Here is an 18,178-nt window from a genome sequence, read left to right as displayed (position 1 = left end):
ACCTCACCTTACCAACGTCTGCTTTGAAATCTCAGGCAAAACTAAAGCCTATGTTTCAAAATGGTTACAAACTACTAACTAGTCCTTAGGTTGAAGAGGACACTTTCACAGGAATTAAAATACCATGGCTTGAACTGCAGTGATGCCATTTATGATAAATCTGAAGTATCTGGATTGAAATTCATAGCTTTAAATACATTTATTAGAAAACTATAATAAAAAAATTAGATAGATTCCCCCCAAAATAAGATATCAATTCTATTGAGAATGCCAATCTAAAAACAATAAAACGATTACCCAAACTGAAAGCTGATTTTGAAATACAATAAGCTAGATAAAATTGCTTAACAAGACAAGAGTGAGATGTAAGTAAGATGCAGGTGTGGGCATGTGCTAATGCTCAGTCTCATCCGAGCATAAAGTAATAAATATTATGACCTATGTGCCAATAATTTGAAAGCTTAGATAAAGTCGACACATTCTTAGAAAAAAAAAACTTACAAATTAATTGAATTAACCAATAAGTTTTGAAGTTTTTTGGTTTTTTTTTTTTTTTTTTTTGGACAGGCAGAGTGGACAGTGAGAGAGAGAGACAGAGAGAAAGGTCTTCCTTTTGCCGTTGGTTCACCCTCCAATGGCCGCCGCGGCCGGCGCACCGCGCTGATCCGATGGCAGGAGCCAGGTGCTTCTCCTGGTCTCCCATGGGGTGCAGAGCCAAAGCACTTGGGCCATCCTCCACTGCACTCTCAGGCCACAGCAGAGAGCTGGCCTGGAAGAGGGGCAACCGGGACAGAATCCGGCGCCCCGACCAGGACTAGAACCCGGTGTGCCGGCGGCGCCGCAAGGCGGAGGATTAGCCTAGTGAGCCGCGGCGCCAGCCTAAGTTTTGAAGATGTTTAAAAAGTAATAGGAGACTCCTCCACCACCACCATCACCAGAGCTGCAAACTCAGCTCTGCAAGAAAGTACTAAAATGTTTAAAAGAGGGCTGGCATTGTAGCATAGCAGGTAAAGCCACTGCCACAATGTTGGCATCCCACATGGGTGCTGGTTTGTGCCCCGGCTGCTCCACTTCTGATCCAGCTCCCTGCTAATGACCTGGGAAAAGCAGTGGAAGATAGCCCAAATGCTTGGGCCACTGCTACCCATGTGGGAGACCTGGAAGAGGCTCCTGGCTCCTGGTTCTTGGCTTTGGCCTGGCCCAATCCCAGCCATTGCAGTCATCTGAGGAGTGAACCAGTGGATGGAAGATCTCTCTCTCTCTCTCTGTGTAACTCTGACTTTCAAACAAATAGATAAATCTTAAAAAAATTTCAAGGAGCAGATAATTCTGACCTGATAAAGTTGTTGAAGAAAATATAAAAAGGAGAAAGATCTTAATTGACTCTATATGATTAGTATAATCAAGATGAAGGAAATTCATTTGTGAGTTTTGTTGCAAAAGTTTCAAATGAAATATTAAATCCAACAGTTTATCAAAATTATACAATATGATCCACTTAAGCAATGGTACATCAGTTATTTTATTCATGTAATTTAACTTTATGATGGAGTGACTATAACAGGAATACAACTATCTCAGTAGATGCAGAAAAAATTCACAGTAAATTTCAAAACATTGCTGATAAAAATTCTAAAATAACCTTGATAAAGACTATCTACTAAAAACCTAAAACAAACATGCTTATAATGGATAAAAGTTCAAAGTATTTTTATAACACTGAAAACAATACAACAATGATCACTATCAAAATTACTATTTAATGTATATGGAGGCTCTGGCAAATGAGATAAGCATGAAAAATAAATAAGCATATGTAATGTAAGACAACAAGAGTTATTATGTATAGCTAGCAAACCATTTACATAGAAAATACAATAGAACCAACAGTAAACCAGTGGATCCAGGAACACAGCAAGAATTTTGCTACCATTGTAGCCTATTAGAACTGTAATAAAGTATGATATAATTTGTAACAACCAGAAATAATTAAAAATTAGTCAACCAGAATATACAAGACTCCTATGGTGAAACTTTACAAATGAAAGAGAAAAAAAAAAACACGCTGCAGCGTGCTTATTCGTGGGGGAAATCACAAGACTGTCAGTTGTTTTCTAGTCACCCTACAAATTCATGGCAAGTTCATTCCAAATTTCAGCAAGAGGCTTTGAGCAACTTAACATATTTATTCTAAACCAAGTACAGCCAAGTCAAGGTCCATGAATAGCTAAGACAGCTTCAAAAAATAAGAGAAGGCTCTTGTCTTACCCACAGATAATGATGTAAGTTATTAAGAAAAAAAGACAATAATGCATTAGAAAGGGAGAGTTCTAGAACCATTGTCATATATTATAAAGGAGGAACATAAAAGGGCAAGTTGAATTATTAACATATTGAAATAGGGAAGCTAGCTCAATAACGCACGTTAAAGGATACGAAGTTGAATTTTTTTTTTTATTTATTTTTGACAGGCAGAGTGGACAGTGAGAGAGAGAGAGACAGAGAGAAAGGTCTTCCTTTTGCCGTTGGTTCACCCTCCAATGGCCGCCGCGGTTGGCGCGCTGCGGCCGGCACACCGCACTCCTCCGATGGCAGGAGCCAGGTGCTTCTCCTGGTCTCCCATGGGGTGCAGGGCCCAAGCACTTGGGCCATCCTCCACTGCACTCTCTGGCCACAGCAGAGAGCTGGCCTGAAAGAGGGGCAACCGGGACAGAATCCGGCGCCCCGACCAGGACTAGAACCCGGTGTGCCAGCGCCGCAAGGCGGAGGATTAGCCTAGTAAGCCGCGGCGTCGGCCCAAAGTTGGATTTTTACCTCTTACTGAATGCAAAGGTTGACACCACTTAGTCAACAAATACTATTGAGCATCCACTACACGTGAAGGACTTTTCTAGGTACTGGAGATATTCAGCGAAAAAGAATAAAACCTTTGCTCTCATTAAAACCCTAACTGCAGATGGTAGTAGTATAAAGTCAGTAAAGAAAGTGAAGAGTAACTTTCTTATGCTCTCAGGGCAGGGAAGGAGTTCTTAAACAAGAATCACACACACACACATGCAAAACATAAAGCAAGGATACTTGATATGTTTGATTACATCACAGTTCAATATGAGCATACATTATGACCCATCCATAGAGTCCAGAGAAGCTCTCATGTTTCTGTAAGGAGGTCCATGGGAAGATGTTCATCACAGTGTTGTTTATGGTAGCGGGGAATTGGGACCAATCTCAGTATCTATATCTAGAGTAACAGATGAGCAAAATATGGTGGATACACACAATGGAATTCCATGCATCAGTTAGAGGCACTGAATTAGATGTACACTCAATAATGTGGAACAGAATCAAACAGTATTGTTTGAAAAAAGTAGTAACAGAATTGGAGCAATAGTACCATACTATGTACATAAATGCCAAAGATACAAATTCAAAAACAATACTGTATATTCTATAAGGGCACATACATATACAACAACGTACATCAAGTATAGATGTATATAGCTGGTTTCTATGGGTGAACATTGAAAGTTAGGGATGAAGGGAAGAAAAATGAAACAAAATAGAGTTCACGTATGGACTGATGGTTGTGGTGAGTAAGAATTATCAATTTTCCACACATCAATCCAGAAAGGAAGGGAGGATATCCCAGTCTGGTTGTTAAGGGACTAGAACCTGAGACTCCTTGAGTTGGAAGATGCCTTAGCAGTAAGGCAGTCTAACTTCTTGTAAAGACAGAGATTATCTTTCCCATATCCTTGGAAAATATCACCTCCTCACTGGAACCAGAATACAGAGCAGACTGTTAGGATGCAGAATAGCTCTGGTGGATTCAGTCTTCATTATTACATTTGGCTAAAACTGCCCTGCTAGAAACACTCATCCATTGGTCTGAATTCTGCTGCCTGTCCTTGTAGCCAATGAGTCTACATCCACTTTCATAGAACAGCGCTTCAAACACTTGGCATTGCTTTGAATAATTTGTTTTTCCTTTCCCAGTCCCATATAACCTGAGTTTTCAGTGGTTCCTCATGTAAGCTGTCCAAGGTCTTCTAAAAAATGTCAAGGATTATTGGCATTATAGCATAATGTCAACGTTAGCTGTCTAATATGCCTTGTTCATTTGAGAAAGGTACTGGAAGCTCCTGGAGGCCATGCATTGTATAAGGTACTTTGCACAGGTGCGCAAGAAGAAAAGAAAAAAAAAATACTTCTAGGAGAGTTATCATTGGATCCTGAACTAATAGTCTTGAGCCACTGGATTTGGAAGTAAATAAAGTTTAAACAAACCTCTGCTATCCAGAAAGGCAACATTTTATATACTGACTTACTCAAGAAATACTCATTGAATATATTTTATGTGCCAAAGATTGCTCTAGGCTCTAGAAACTGGAATATATTTCTTAGTATATAGAATTCAAGATACAGAACTGAATCCCAGGGAGCAGGCTTGCTTCCAGCATCCTTTACTGAATTGACCAGAAGGATTTGGCTTCCACAGCTCTCTGAATATGGCATTTCACTCCTTGTCTTTGTAGTAACCATGGATTGCTGTGACCCAGGAATTCTAAATTATTCATACTTTGGGGCCCCAGCCACAGTTCCTGTCCACGTTATCTGGAAATTTAGAGTTCCTCTCTTCAATAAACTTGGAAAACCAGTGGAGTGAAGTGAACCGTTAAGTTTTGAAGATGGCAAGAGAAACGGCATAGAACTTGGTACATTCAGAATGAAGGTGGTCTTGATTACCATTTTGAACTAGTAGAAAAATTGAAGGGGCTTTACCAATGCAACAAACTTTTCAGAGATGTGCTTCCAATCGATAGTCTCTAGGAACGAGACACGTCTGTATGCAACACATATTTCTACATGCTGTGGAAGGCTCAGGGGAGATCCAATCATGCTTTGATGACACTGAGAACCTCGAAGGGAAGAGAAATCACAAATGGGGGAGTATGTATCATTGTACAGAACTACACTACAATGCTGTACAACTACTGCTGAAGTGGTTGGTGCTTGAATAGAAACAGGAAGAAAGTGTGTCCAGGTTGATGGCAAGAAGATCAAGATTAGAAAGGAGCAGAGCTAGAGAGAAAATATACCTGGCTGGAGATGGGTGTGTGTTGTGGATCAAGGCCCTCACCATGACCAAGACCAACACAGACAGCTACGCAGAAGGTGACAGCTGAGATCCTGATCCCATTGATGCTGTATAAATTTCCATCACTCCCAACTTCCCCAAATTCACACAATACAACCAGGTCCAACAGGGGGTTTGGGGCAGTGTGCATCATCCCACCCAACCATTTGCATTACAGATGAAGAAACTAAGACCTAGAGAAGGGGTGAAGTTTTTCCAAAGTAAGGCAGCCACAGGGCTTGAACTCATGGCTCTGATCACAATGGCAAGTGTGCACCCCTCTCTGATCAGCTTGTCAGAAGGAGAGTAACAATCGTGACAAAGCAGTGGTAGGACCTTTAACAAGGCAAGGAGAGTAGGTCCAGGTTGTCTGATTCCAACAAGGAAGAGAGGTGAATGGGGTGGCGGGGGCTGGCTGGAAACTGCTTTTAGAATACACATGGGAAGCAGGGATGTGGGGAGTGACTTCTCTGGGGCTGGCAGATAGAAGATCTTCAGTTACCCAGGCCAGGAAAGTCTGAATTGTCCACTGGAGCTTGGCATTCTGGACTTAACACCTGCAGGAGAGAGAATCACCAGATGAGAGCTGCCACCTCATTTCTTCTTGAACTTGCTTTGTCCAGGCTCCATATCTTCAAGGCAAGACATGCACATAATCATGGCCACTGTTTTCTGGGAGGAAAGCATAAGACACGCCATGAGACTCCACAGCAGGGGCCACACTGACCAACCCCTTCCAGGAAAGAAGACATCTCCCCAGACACAGCACCATCTTGAAGCCACATCACAGTGTCATCTTCAGAGGCAGCCGGGGTACCACAGGGAACTCTCCTGGTAAAATAGGGGATTCTCTTAAAATCGAATCCTTAGAATTTCCACCCCAGGTGTCTCCATTCACCAGCAGAAAACCTGGGCGTCTCTCAGAGGGAGAACATCTGACGCTTATTCTAAGGAGGCAAAGGGAAGGGGGAAGGAGATGAGGACAATGGTAGGGTATTTCCCTGCTGCAGCTGAGGCTGCCAGTGCAGACCAGTGCGGGGAACTGGGCTTGAGAATCTCATCCAATTCTTAGGCAAGAGCGCTGAGGGGCCTCCGGGTGTTTGTGTTGCTCTTATTGCTAAGACAAATGCCATCAACAGCCCCCACCAATGCCATCAGCTCATCTGGGCTAGCCCAAAGGTTGCAGTACAGGTACAGGCCTGGATTTCTAACTCTGTTGCCTTTTTTTTGGTTCTTGTTCTTCAAGTTTTGGTGGAAAATGGCCATGGGACTCCATTTGAAGCTGGACCTACACTAAGTGATTTTGTGTATACATGGGTGCACTAACCTCTGCACTGGCAAGAGCAGGGACAGAGAAACAAGGATTGGGAAGGGCTTTTGTTTTAACTGTTAAAACCCCATGCTTACTCATGTTAGGGAGGTGAGAAGCTCACTGTGGCAGCCTGAAGGGTGACTTTGGCGAAGACAGAGTAGAATAGGTTTGGGATGATTGCAAACTCCTCGATAACTCTCTGTCCTCTGTCCTTGTTAGCTAGACCATCTGCTCTCATCATCATTACCTGCCCACTGGTGACTGGGAACACATTGAGCAGGTAACCATACAGTTCACCATGAGAAAACAGAATTACACATACATGCCTCTGGAAGTCTGCATTAAATTCAGACTGTGTTGCAAATGACACATCCTAGTTTCTCTTCTGAGAGAAGATTCCAAGAATATGAGGAAGAAAGAATCGCTACTTGCGATGTGATTTGGGGGTCCTCACTACGGATTTTCTGTACTCAGGTTTCCTGGCTGTCTCTCATCCTCCACCAAGACTTACCACCTTTAGAGATGTATCTGAGGTAATTTGTCATCTAGCACTTTATACATGAATGCTTAGCAAATGTTGATCAAAAGGTAACAGGATGAACCTTGGGAAAGCCTGAAAGTGCTTCCTCCTATTTGCATATCTGTCTACTTGTCCATTAATTGCCAAAGGCTAATTGTTGACACAAGGTTACAGAATGAATTCGAAGTGAGCACTCCTGCTATCCGGGCTGTCCAAGGACAGAAAGCTCTGTGACCTGCCACCTTCAGGGCCTAGAAGACCTCATTTCTCAACTCAACAGAAATTGCTCTTAGCAGGTTGAAGCTTTTCAGAGATAGTGGCACAGAAAACGGTATTTGTTTTGCATTGATTCTACAAAGCAAGCTGTTGGTGGAAGTGGGGTTAAAGCTCCTTCCTGACCCTGAATGAAAGCTTTTACCATAAATAGCATCCAACTCTGGTTTTGATCTTTTCTTGTTGAAGCTTCTTCTCCGGATTGGTTTTAAAAGCTGAACCACCAGACCTTGATTCGGTTTTTCAAATTTTGAGATCAATTCCTTTAGGCTTGGAAAGACCTGTTTTGGAGTCCCTTCTGCAGTCTGCAAAAGTACAAGAAAGGAGACCGCTTATCCTAGTGCAAGTGTGTGCGAAACCTAACACTTCTCAAAACAGTGACTTTCAAGGATGCCACACGGAGCTGACAGAGTGGCTAGCAGTTCATACCAGCTGCAGTTTACAGGAGTCCTTGCCTTTTTTTTTTTTTTTTTTTTTTTTTTTACAGCCAGAGTTAGACAGTAAGAGAGAGAGAGAGAGACAGAGAGAAAGGTCTTCCTTCCGTTGGTTCATTCCCCAAATGGCCGCTACGGCCAGCGCTGTGCCGATCCAAAACCAGGAGCCAGGTGCTTCTTCCTGGTCTCTCATGTGGGTGCAGGGCTCAAGCACCTGGGCCATCCTTCACTGCCTTCCCAGACCACAACAGAGAGCTGGACTGGAAGAGGAGCAATCGGGACAGAATCTGGCACCCCAACCGGGACTAGAACCCAGGGTACCGTCACTGCAGGAGGAGGATTAGCCTAGTGAGCCGCAGTGCTGGCCATGGAGTCCTTGCTTTCAAGACTGACCTCTGACTAGAACTACTCTGAGAAAAGAGGGTTTCCAGCCAGTGGATCCCTGGCTGGGTTTGCAGTCTGCATGGCAAGTGGATGTAGGGCCGCTCTTGGTGTAGACACACTGCCAGACCCTGGGCCTTGTTGGCAAGCTTTGCTGCCTGAGGGAATGAACAGAGGTTGGCTTCTGGTGGGAAAGGGACGTGTGTGACTTACCTGCTGGATCAATTCAGAATCTGCAGGCAAACAAAGCCCCAATTGAAACTGAAACGGCGAACATCACCACAACTCAGTTAAATTGGAAATGGTGGTATGCTGCTTACCAGCTGTTCATCCAGGACTATTTTGTAATAAGACCTCATAGAAATAACCTAAAAACAAAAAGAACTGGCTTTCTCTGCTCTTATGTGTTTGGTTTTCTTGATTATGCACTGTGGTTCTCCGGCAGCCACCGGGCTGGGCCACGGAGAGCAGCAGTTTCTGGCATGCGGTCTGGTTAACCTCTAGACTGACATGACTGACATGGAGATTGACACTGTGGCTGCTGCAGGAAAGTCCCCTGAATGCACTCACTTGAACCCAGAGCATCATCCGCCGCAGACCTCTGGCCACAGTGCAGTTGCCCTTTGAAGAAACAGCTCTTTGCGTCTGAGTTGTCGTTGATTGGGATCTGCTCCGTGTTTTCCAGGTCAGAGACAAAACAGGGCATTGAGGGATTATCCAGAATTTCCCAAAAGAAGCACAGCAAAGAGAAAGCGTTTTGAAATCCCTTGCCCTTTTTTTTTTTTTTTTTTTTTTTTTACAGGCAGAGTGGACAGTGAGAGAGAGAGACAGAGAGAAAGGTCTTCCTTTGCTGTTGGTTCACCCTCCAATGGCTGCCACGGCTGGCGTGCTGCGGCCAGCGCACCGCGCTGATCCGATGGCAGGAGCCAGGTGCTTCTCCTGGTCTCCCATGGGATGCAAGGCCCAAGTACTTGGGCCATCCTCCACTGCACACCCTGGCCACAGCAGAGAGCTGGCCTGGAAGAGGGGCAACCGGGACAGAATCCGGCGCCCCGACCGGGACTAGAACCTGGTGTGCCGGCGCCGCAAGGCGGAGGATTAGCCTAGTGAGCCGCAGCGCCGGCAAATCCCTTGCTCTTTACAAGATCTGTTATTGTGAGACAATTTCAGATGTAGAGAACTTGCAGAAAGAGTGAAGGAGCGGGAGTTGTAGCACAGTGGGTTAAGCTGTCGCTTGTGATGCCAGCATCCCGTATTGGAGGGTTGAATCCAGTCCTATCGACTCTGCTAATGTTCCCTGCCTACGCACCTGGGAAGGCAGTGGAAGCTGTCTTAGGTACATGGGAAGATGGCCCAGGTACTCTCCTCTTGGGGGTCCAGGATGGAGTTCCTGGCCCCTGGCTCAGCCCTGGATCTGGTTGGCATTTGGGGAGTGAAGCACTGGATGGAAACCTCCCTCTCTGTCTTTCAAATAAACAAATCTCTTTTAAAAAAAAATTGTAAAAACCTATATAGATTCTTTACTCACAACCCAAATGTTTATTCTCTTTATTATAATTTTATTCTCGCTTTATAAGCATACACACACACACACACACACAAAAATGATAAATGTACATATACCCAGGTGTGTAGCCTTTTAAAAACACTTCTTGAGTTTTAAATTGCAGGAAAAATATCCCTTTCGCCCTAAATACTTTAGTATTTCCAAAAAAATGTAAGAACGTTCTATAACCATACTGCAGTGGTTCAAACCAGGAATCAGCCTTGCTGCAGTACCCCAGGTTCAGTATCCTCAATTCAAAATGCTCGGGACCAGAAGTGTTTCAGATTTGAGATGCACTGGGATTTTGGAATACCTCATCTTGCGGATGAGGCCCAAGTCTGAACAGAGTTTATTTATGTTTCTTATGCACATAGCCTGAAGGTAACTTTATATAACGTTTTAAATAATTCTATGGGTGAAACAAATTGGAAACTTCTCCAATTGTGTTATAGCCATGCTCAAAACATTTTAGATCTCAGAACATTTCAGATTTTAGATTTTCAGGTTTGGGAGATGCTCAACCTGTGTTTGCTGATCATTTCAGAATTTTGCTGATTGTTTCAATAATATCCCCCAGATATATGGAAAAAGAAACATTATAGATGCAAATACGTTGTCTGGGTAGCCTTGTTCATTCCGGTTGCTTGCAAATATTCACAATGCCCATCAGCATATTGAAGTCTCAGAGAAATCTTGTAAAAAAATCTAATGAACTTCTTATGGAAGTGTTTCAGAAAGATTATTTTAGTATTTTCTATAAGTAATTTAAAATGTTTACATTTATTATATTTTACTTCTTAAACCAGATAACTAAATTCAAAAGAAACAAAAAGATTTTTCTGCTTAGCTTCCGGTAGAAAAATGAATCAAATCCTTCCGGTTGTTTGATGATCTCCTTTATATTTCTGTATAACTGGAATACACTTGATTTCCAAAACCTTCAGACTGTCCCCACCTTCCCTTCCTATCCTGCTTCATTGTTTAGCTTCCAAATTCAATAATGGTTTCGCATGGAGTCCGGGTGAGTGCATCTGGCTGCTGGAGGAGCCAGAGTTGTGTGCCTCCACACGTTTGAGTAATAGCCAGGGTAAAAGCGGCCGTAATTCCAGTAATCTTCTGTCTCATAGAAAGACAAGCTTAACCCTTGTTCTGAGTCTTGGTGCTACATGGCACTTCCCTTTTACTATGTCTGTATGTGGTCACTTTCTAGGTTCAGGAGACGATCTCAGATTCTTCTCTCCCACCTTTTAGCTGTTGCAGGAGTCCTTATAGTTCTTACCTTTATCTTGTAATACCCATGTTTCTCTCTGAAGATTCGGTATGTGTAGACAAAGTTTTTAAACCTGTGAAAATAAGACTGTGTGAATCACAACGTTCTTATATCCAAATCCAGGTAACTTGTCCTACTGTGTTGTCTACTCACTGCCTCTGTCAATCTTGGATTCCAAAAACGAAAAGTGACCATCTTCAGGCCCTTCCATCCGTGGGAGTTTTAATGAGCTAGATTTTGAAATGGGGACCCTCAGGCCGGCACCGCAGCTCAATAGGCTAATTCTCCACCTGCAGCGCCAGCACACCAGGTTCTAGTCCTGGTCAGGGCGCCAGATTCTGTCCTGGTTGCCCCTCTTCCAGGCCAACTCTCTGCTGTGGCCCGAGAGTGCAGTGGAGGATGACCCAAGTGCTTGGGCCCTGCACCCCATGGGAGACCAGGAGAAGCACCTGGCTCCTGCCTTCAAATCAGCGCCGTGCGCCCGGCGCATGGCCACAGCGGCCATTGGAGGGTGAACCAACGGCAAAGGAAGACTTTTCTCTCTCTCTCTCTCTCTCACTGTCCACTCTGCCTGTCAAAAAAATAATAAAAAAAAATAAAGAAATGGGGACCCTTATTCTGATATGGAGGTCTGGATGCTAGCAAAGAGGATAAGAAGAGAGATTTTACACCTCCCACGGTCTTGGTACTTCTCTCTGTTATTTTCACTAAGATAGAAGTTGATCGAACATGCAGAACATGGGTGAGTCATGCTGCTCATTGAATGTCTTGTCACTGGTTCATCAGAGATAGTGCTGTTCATGGAGAGAATACTGGGAGTTTAGGCTGATGAACTGATTTACTGTACACTCATTCCTCATTAGAAAAGCAGCCATTGGCTAAATAATCCAATCATGCATTAGATAATAGACCCAATCTTGCAACTCAAAGCAAGAAATAGCATAAATGGGCTGGTGCTGTGGCGTAGTGGGTTAAGCTGCTACTTGCAGTGCTGGCATCCCATATGGGTGCCGGTTCGAGTCCTGGCTGCTCCACTTCTGATCCAGCTTTCTGCTAATGCATGTGGGAAAGCAGTGGAAGATGGTCTAAGTCCTTGGGCCCCTGTATGTGTGTGGGAGACCCAGAGGAAGCTCTTGGCTCCTGGCTTCGGATCGTCACAGCTCCGGCTGTTGCAGCCAGTTGGGGAGTGAACCAATCAGATTGAAGACTTCTCTCTCTCTGCCTCTAGCAGATGGAAGACATCTCTCTCTCTCTCTCTCTCTCTCTCTGCCACTCCTTCTCTGTCTGTGTAACTCTGACTTTCAAATAAATAATTCTTACACTTGATCTTAGCTAAAAGGCTGAGAAGCAATCAAATAAATAATTCTTTAAAAAAAAAAAGAAATAGCATAAACTACTATAATTCTTTAACTCCAAGATGTCATCTATGGTAAGAGACATTATTAATTTATTAATTAATAAAGCTCTTCCAGGAGAAAAATTATGCATTAAACATCTCCATGGACTCCTGTACAGGTTCTGATTTCACATAAATATTACTGAAGTAACACCTTGACAGTAGGGACTCCATTTTGGAGCACTTGAGACTCCATTCTGGGAAGGTGCCCCCCCCCCCCCGAGACTCTGGTCTGAAACTATGATCTAAAACATTTGAACAAGAGCAGCCCACTACATCACACTTGGAAGAGCATAGAAACCCCCTAACATGATCGCTCAAGCTTGGAAGTGGATAGGCTGCACCTGGGTTAATAATAAAAATGTAATTTGTCTATGTCTTACATATGATTAAAACCAATACCTGGATTAATGTCAAGATTATAATTGGAATTGTTAAGATTGTAACTGGTATTGTCAAGATTATAATTGATACTAGTTTCTCATAGGTTTTAGCTCAGCTTGACCCCACCAGTAACCATGTACTCCCCCCGATCCTAGCAACCATGTATTCCCCTCCCGATTTTGTGGTTTTTGCCTTTATAACCCTGTTGCTTTGGGCTTCAGGGTCGAGAGTTCTTTAGGGCATGAGCCCACTCTCCACCGCCGGCAATAAGGACCATCGAATTTTATCAGTGTGTGATGCTCCTTTGTTTACACTTGCTCAGGTACGACATTACAATGTAAAAAGACGAAACCAAAGACATTGACATGAGATTCACACTATAGGGTGAGTCTTTTCCCTCCTCGCATCTATGTTAAAGAGTGAAAAGATTAATAAGTGAGCCAGGGAGCTACTTTCAGCTTTAGGATACAGCCAACACCATTTAGGAGAATTCATCACTAATTATTTGGAGATGTTGGCAACTGACTTTAAATTTCAATCCTTTGTGGGTTTTTTTTTTTTTTTTTTTTTTTTGACAGGTAGAGTTATAGACAGTGAGAGAGAGACAGAGAGAAAAGTCTTCCTTCTGTTGGTTCACTCCCCAAGTGGCTGCTATGGCCATCACTATGCCAATCTGAAGCCAGGAGCCAGGTGCTTCTTCCTGGTCTCCCATGTGGGTGCAGGGGGCCCAAGCACTTGGGCCATCCTCCACAGCCCCCCACCCCCACCCCGGGCAACAGCAGAGAGCTGGGACTGAAAGAGGAGCAACTGGGACTAGAACCCGGAGCCCATATTGGGTGCTGGTGCTGCAGGCGGAGGATTAACCTAGTGAGCCACGGCTCTGGCCCCTTGTGGGGTTTCTTAAAGCCAGGATAAACCAATCAATTTCCTCAAAGCAAATGGCAAGCAGCAAAAATGCTTTATAGGTGTCTTTGTGCACATAAGACAATTAAAGGACTCCAGCTTGGGAAGAGATCCCTAAAATGGCTTTTCACAAGGTATTCAAATTCAAATGCAAACAAGGTCCACACGCTGCATTTCCTCCATTACATAGGTTGGTTGGCTGGGTTTTTTTTTTATTTATTTATTTTTATTTATTTATTTTTTTGACAGACAGAGTGGACAGTGAGAGAGAGAAACAGAGAGAAAGGTCTTCCTTTGCCATTGGTTCACCCTCCAATGGCCGTCGCGGCTGGCGCACCGCGCTGATCCAATGGCAGGAGCCAGGTACTTATCCTGGTCTCCCATGGGGTGCAGGGCCCAAGCACTTGGGCCATCCTCCACTGCACTCCCGGGCCACAGCAGAGAACTGGCCTGGAAGAGGGGCAACCAGGACAGAATCTGGCGCCCCGATCGGGACTAGAACCCGGTGTGCCGGCACCACAAGGGGGAGGATTAGCCTAGTGAGCTGCGGTGCCAGCTATGGTTTGTTTTTGAAACCTGAGGATCACAGAACCTATGTTAAATCCTCAAGTAAATGAATTTAATTTAATTACATTGTTGAATTATCAGCCCAGGAAAAGCCTCAGGAGAGGGCCATGGAAGAATAAGACACATGGAGGTCTATGTTAATTAGCCTAAAAGCCACATACTTCAGGCTAAAATGATAGTATTTCTCAAAAAATGGTCTATTTTTCAAAAAATATAAAAAAGTCACAAGCCCCATTATAACAAGATTTTACAAGAAATTGATTTATTGAGCTTACAGTGCCTAGATGTGTTTTGGAACGTTCATGGCGAAACACCCTAAGAGATAATGGAGCGGTGAGGTCGTACCCATTTCCCATGATACTATGGTTGGAGTGTTTGTGTTTCTTCAAGGTCCATGGTGAAGCTTAATCCCCACTATGGCAATATTAGGGGGTGGGGCCTTCTGGGACCTGATTAAGTCTCCTCTGTGGAATGGGGTTAAGGGAGCCTCCCGTCCCTTCATCCACTCTGTCAGGGGAGGACTGAGACACAAGGCACCTCCTTGGAACCAGACGCCGACCCTGCGGCCCCGTGCATCTTGGCCTCCCCAGTCTCCAGAACTGTGGGAAATGAACTTTTATTATTGGTAAGGTATCCAGCCTACGCCATTTTGCTAAAGGAACAGGGAACAGACTGAGACATGCAATTATAATATTAGTGGCTAAGCATACAAACTTATTTTTAATGATTCCCATTCTACTTATTTTATAAATACCTTTTATGAAACTTTTGAAAGAAAAAGCTATTTTTCCAGTATGGGCTGATATTGAAGATTTCTGAAAAGACCATGCTTCTGCCCCCATCACCGGCCCCTCTCCACCTCCCCGCACGCTCAGGCTCTCTTCTGTGCATTCCCCCAGCGAATCTCGGCATCCTTGCTTATCAGTGGTTTTAAGAGCCCTGTCTTGCACATCACCCTTATCCTGCATTTTAATCCCACAAGGCTCTGTGCAGCCTCTGTGTCACCTTTATGCCCAAGGCTAAATTCCTCCACTGTGCTTTCTGGAACCCAAGGCTCACCATCATCAAAATCCCCCACCTATTTCACCTTTCTTTAACCATTTCTGTCACCTTCTTGCTCTCAAGGACACCTGCCCTGTCACTGCCTCAGGACACTGCTTTCTCTTTCTATTTATAAGGCAGAGTTACAGAGAGGCAGAGGCAGAGAGAGATAGAGGTCTTCTATCTGCTGGTTCACTCCCCAAATGGCCACAACAGCTGAAGCCTGGCTGATTATATCACTGGATTATATCACCCGCCACTCCTCCACATAACAACTCCTGACCCCTGGGTTATCGTGAGGCATTTCTCTAGGTTTTAGACCCCAGCTCACTGTCACACTCTTTAATATTGGTTTTGAGTTACAGAGAGAGGTAGAGCCAGAAAGGTCTTCCATCTGTTGGTTCACACCCCAAATTACCACAATGGCCAGAACTAGGCTGATCCGAAGCCAGGAACCAGGAGCTTCTTCCGGGTCTCCCAAGCAAGTGCAGGGGCCCAAGGACTTGTATCATCTTCTAGTACTTTTCCAGGCCATAGCAGAGAGCTGGATAGGAAGTGGAGCAGCTGGGACATAAACTAGTGTCCATATGGGATGCCTGCACTGCAGAACGGGGCTTTAACCCACTGCACCACAGTGCTGTCCCTGTCTAAATTTCTGATAACTTCAATTCTCTGATTATTCCACACCCAAACTCTCAGGTCCAGCAACTCCCCCAAAGCTCTTGTCCCCTGCCTACCTCACTCACCCCCATATTTGAACCAGCACAGGCCATATAATTTGCAGGGCACAGGGAAAAATGAAAGGTAGGGCCCCTTGTTAAAAATCACTGGGAATTTTGGGATGGTGGCAGCAGAGCATTCAACCAAGCAAGGGCCTGTGAGTGCAAGGCCCCTGGTGGCTGTGTCAGCTGCATGCTGTGACGCACTGCTCACAACCTTGACCTTGGAGCTGCCCACAGCTGCGACCCTTTCGTGCTCTTGTTTTTACCCATCCCATTCCCTTTCCTCTGCACTGACCCCAACAATCCCTGTACATCTTGGATCCTCCAGTCCATTGCTTCTTCCGCTTTTCACTGGTCCTCACTTATGTCTCCACCCCTTTTCTCGATTTAGACTGCTTGTCCATTGTTATAACCACTCCCCTGAATACTGTATAGGCAGTCTCTAGTGATGGTTCCACTTATTTTTTACTTTATCATGGTGTGAAAGTGATTCTCATTGGCTAGAAGCTGTATACTTTGGGGTTTGATCTTTTTCTGAGCTAACAACGGGTGGTCCAATAGATATTCTCCTGTGATGTTGGGCTGTGGCGGGGAACTGCAGCTCCCAGAGAGCTACAAGGTTAGACAACTGATGCTCCACAGTTTGCTGTTGCTAAGGTAGGATAGTTGTAATTTAGGTGTAGTAAATGCATTTTCAAATTAATGAGGTTTTCGGCCGGCGCCGCGGCTCACTAGGCTAATCCTCCGCCTTGCGGCGCCGGCACACCGGGTTCTAGTCCCGGTCGGGGCGCCAGATTATGTCCCGGTTGCCCCTCTTCCAGGCCAGCTCTCTGCTGTGGCCAGGGAGTGCAGTGGAGGATGGCCCAGGTGCTTGGGCCCTGCACCCCATGGGAGACCAGGAAATGCACCTGGCTCCTGGCTCCTGCCATCGGATCAGCGCAGTGCGCTGGCCGCAGCGTGCCGGCTGCGGCGGCCATTGGAGGGTGAACCAACGGCAAAGGAAGACCTTTCTCTCTCTCTCTCTCTCTCACTGTCCACTCTGCCTTTCAAAAAATAAAAATAAAAAAAAATTAAATTAAAAAAAATTAATGAGGTTTTCAACTTATGATAGGTTTATCGGGATGCAACCCCTCCATTAAGTCAAGGAACATCTCTATCTTTAACTCCTTTTCTCTCTTTCACTTTATTTGTCCAAATAGCGAAAGCAGAACCCTGATTAAATTCAACACTATGCTACTGGGTGTGGCTGAGGGGGAACACAGCCAAGTGGACTGCTTTCACTTTAGTGACCATGAACCCCACCCAGGCTCCAGATGCTTCCTGTCAATCATTTACTTCCCGTTTTCTTCAACAATGGTTCGGCATCTTCTCCTTTCTCCCCATATCTGTTGTCTCCTCCCCCGCTCAGAGAACTTCCCGTTTCCCACCACCACGTCAGCGTGTGCCCTCGTGGACTCTGCCGTTATTACCGTAGGTGTACTGGACCTGTCGCTCTCCAAAGCTAGCCCCTCTGTTTCCACCAGATTTCAATCTCCTGGCATCTATTCAAGGACATAGTCCAGCAATTCTTTCCTCCCCCTGCCCCATCTCTCTCTGACATCATTAATCATTGTTTTTACACAACAGCCTGGGAAGTGCTTGCAAATGAGAGTCAGGTCATTTCTTTCCCCTGCACAAAAGCCTCAGCATAGAAAATTCTGCCCAAATTCAGAGTAAACACTGGGTGGTAGAGAGGCTGAGGAGGAGGACTGGTTGCTATCTTAACAGGTCTCAAGTCTTATAAAGCCATAATTAAGATAGTGAACCGGTTCTGAGAAACAAACAAAAATTATTAGTGGCATAGAAGAGAGTCTAGAAATAGACCATGTCTGAAAACTTGGTAAATACCAGAGCTGACATAGCAGACTGGAGGGAGGGGATCAATGGTAATGGAAATGTTTTCATGTGGAGACAAAATTGGATTCCCACGTCATACTCTAATTGAAGGCCCAATTACAAAAAAGCAAAACAAACTTAAGTGAACAACAAAACGACCTTCAGTTAAGTTAGGAAATCTTAAGTCACAAAAAGTACAAGCCACAGAAAAGATTAATAAATTTACTTTTCTTAAACTAAAACTTCTATATATCAAATTATACTATTAATAAACTGAAAAAGCCCATAAACTGCAAAAAAGAAAATTGCAACACAAACATACAATAACAGTAAAGCACAATAAGAAAAAGACAAGTGAATGGCAAGAAACATGTGAAAAGATGTTCTACCTTACTATCAACCAGGGAAATACAAATT

The 18,178-nt window shown here is 44.3% G+C and overlaps 1 protein-coding gene across 3 annotated transcripts in view; it reads right to left on the bottom strand.

The window, feature by feature from the left end:
• Positions 1-1,503: 1,503 nt before the first annotated feature.
• Positions 1,504-18,178, bottom strand: part of SH2D1B (SH2 domain containing 1B) — a 43,629-nt gene continuing 26,954 nt past the window's right edge. Inside the window, exons 2-4 of one of the 3 annotated variants that reach the window (XM_008264160.4) lie at positions 10,883-10,946; positions 7,388-7,547; positions 1,504-5,809 (exon numbers count right to left, since the gene is read on the bottom strand). In XM_008264160.4, coding sequence (XP_008262382.1) covers positions 5,772-5,809; positions 7,388-7,547; positions 10,883-10,946 — 262 coding nt within the window. In that variant the 3' untranslated portion in view covers positions 1,504-5,771. Of the gene's footprint in view, positions 5,810-7,387; positions 7,548-8,627; positions 8,725-10,882; positions 10,947-18,178 lie in introns of those variants that run through there. The other 2 variants (XM_051857190.2, XM_051857191.2) reach the window with 2 other exon arrangements.

The sequence above is a fragment of the Oryctolagus cuniculus genome, chromosome 7 (assembly GCF_964237555.1).
Source record: "Oryctolagus cuniculus chromosome 7, mOryCun1.1, whole genome shotgun sequence".
NCBI lineage: Eukaryota > Metazoa > Chordata > Mammalia > Lagomorpha > Leporidae > Oryctolagus > Oryctolagus cuniculus.
Note: the sequence above shows the minus strand (reverse complement) of the source record. Positions and strands in the feature narration are given on the sequence as shown.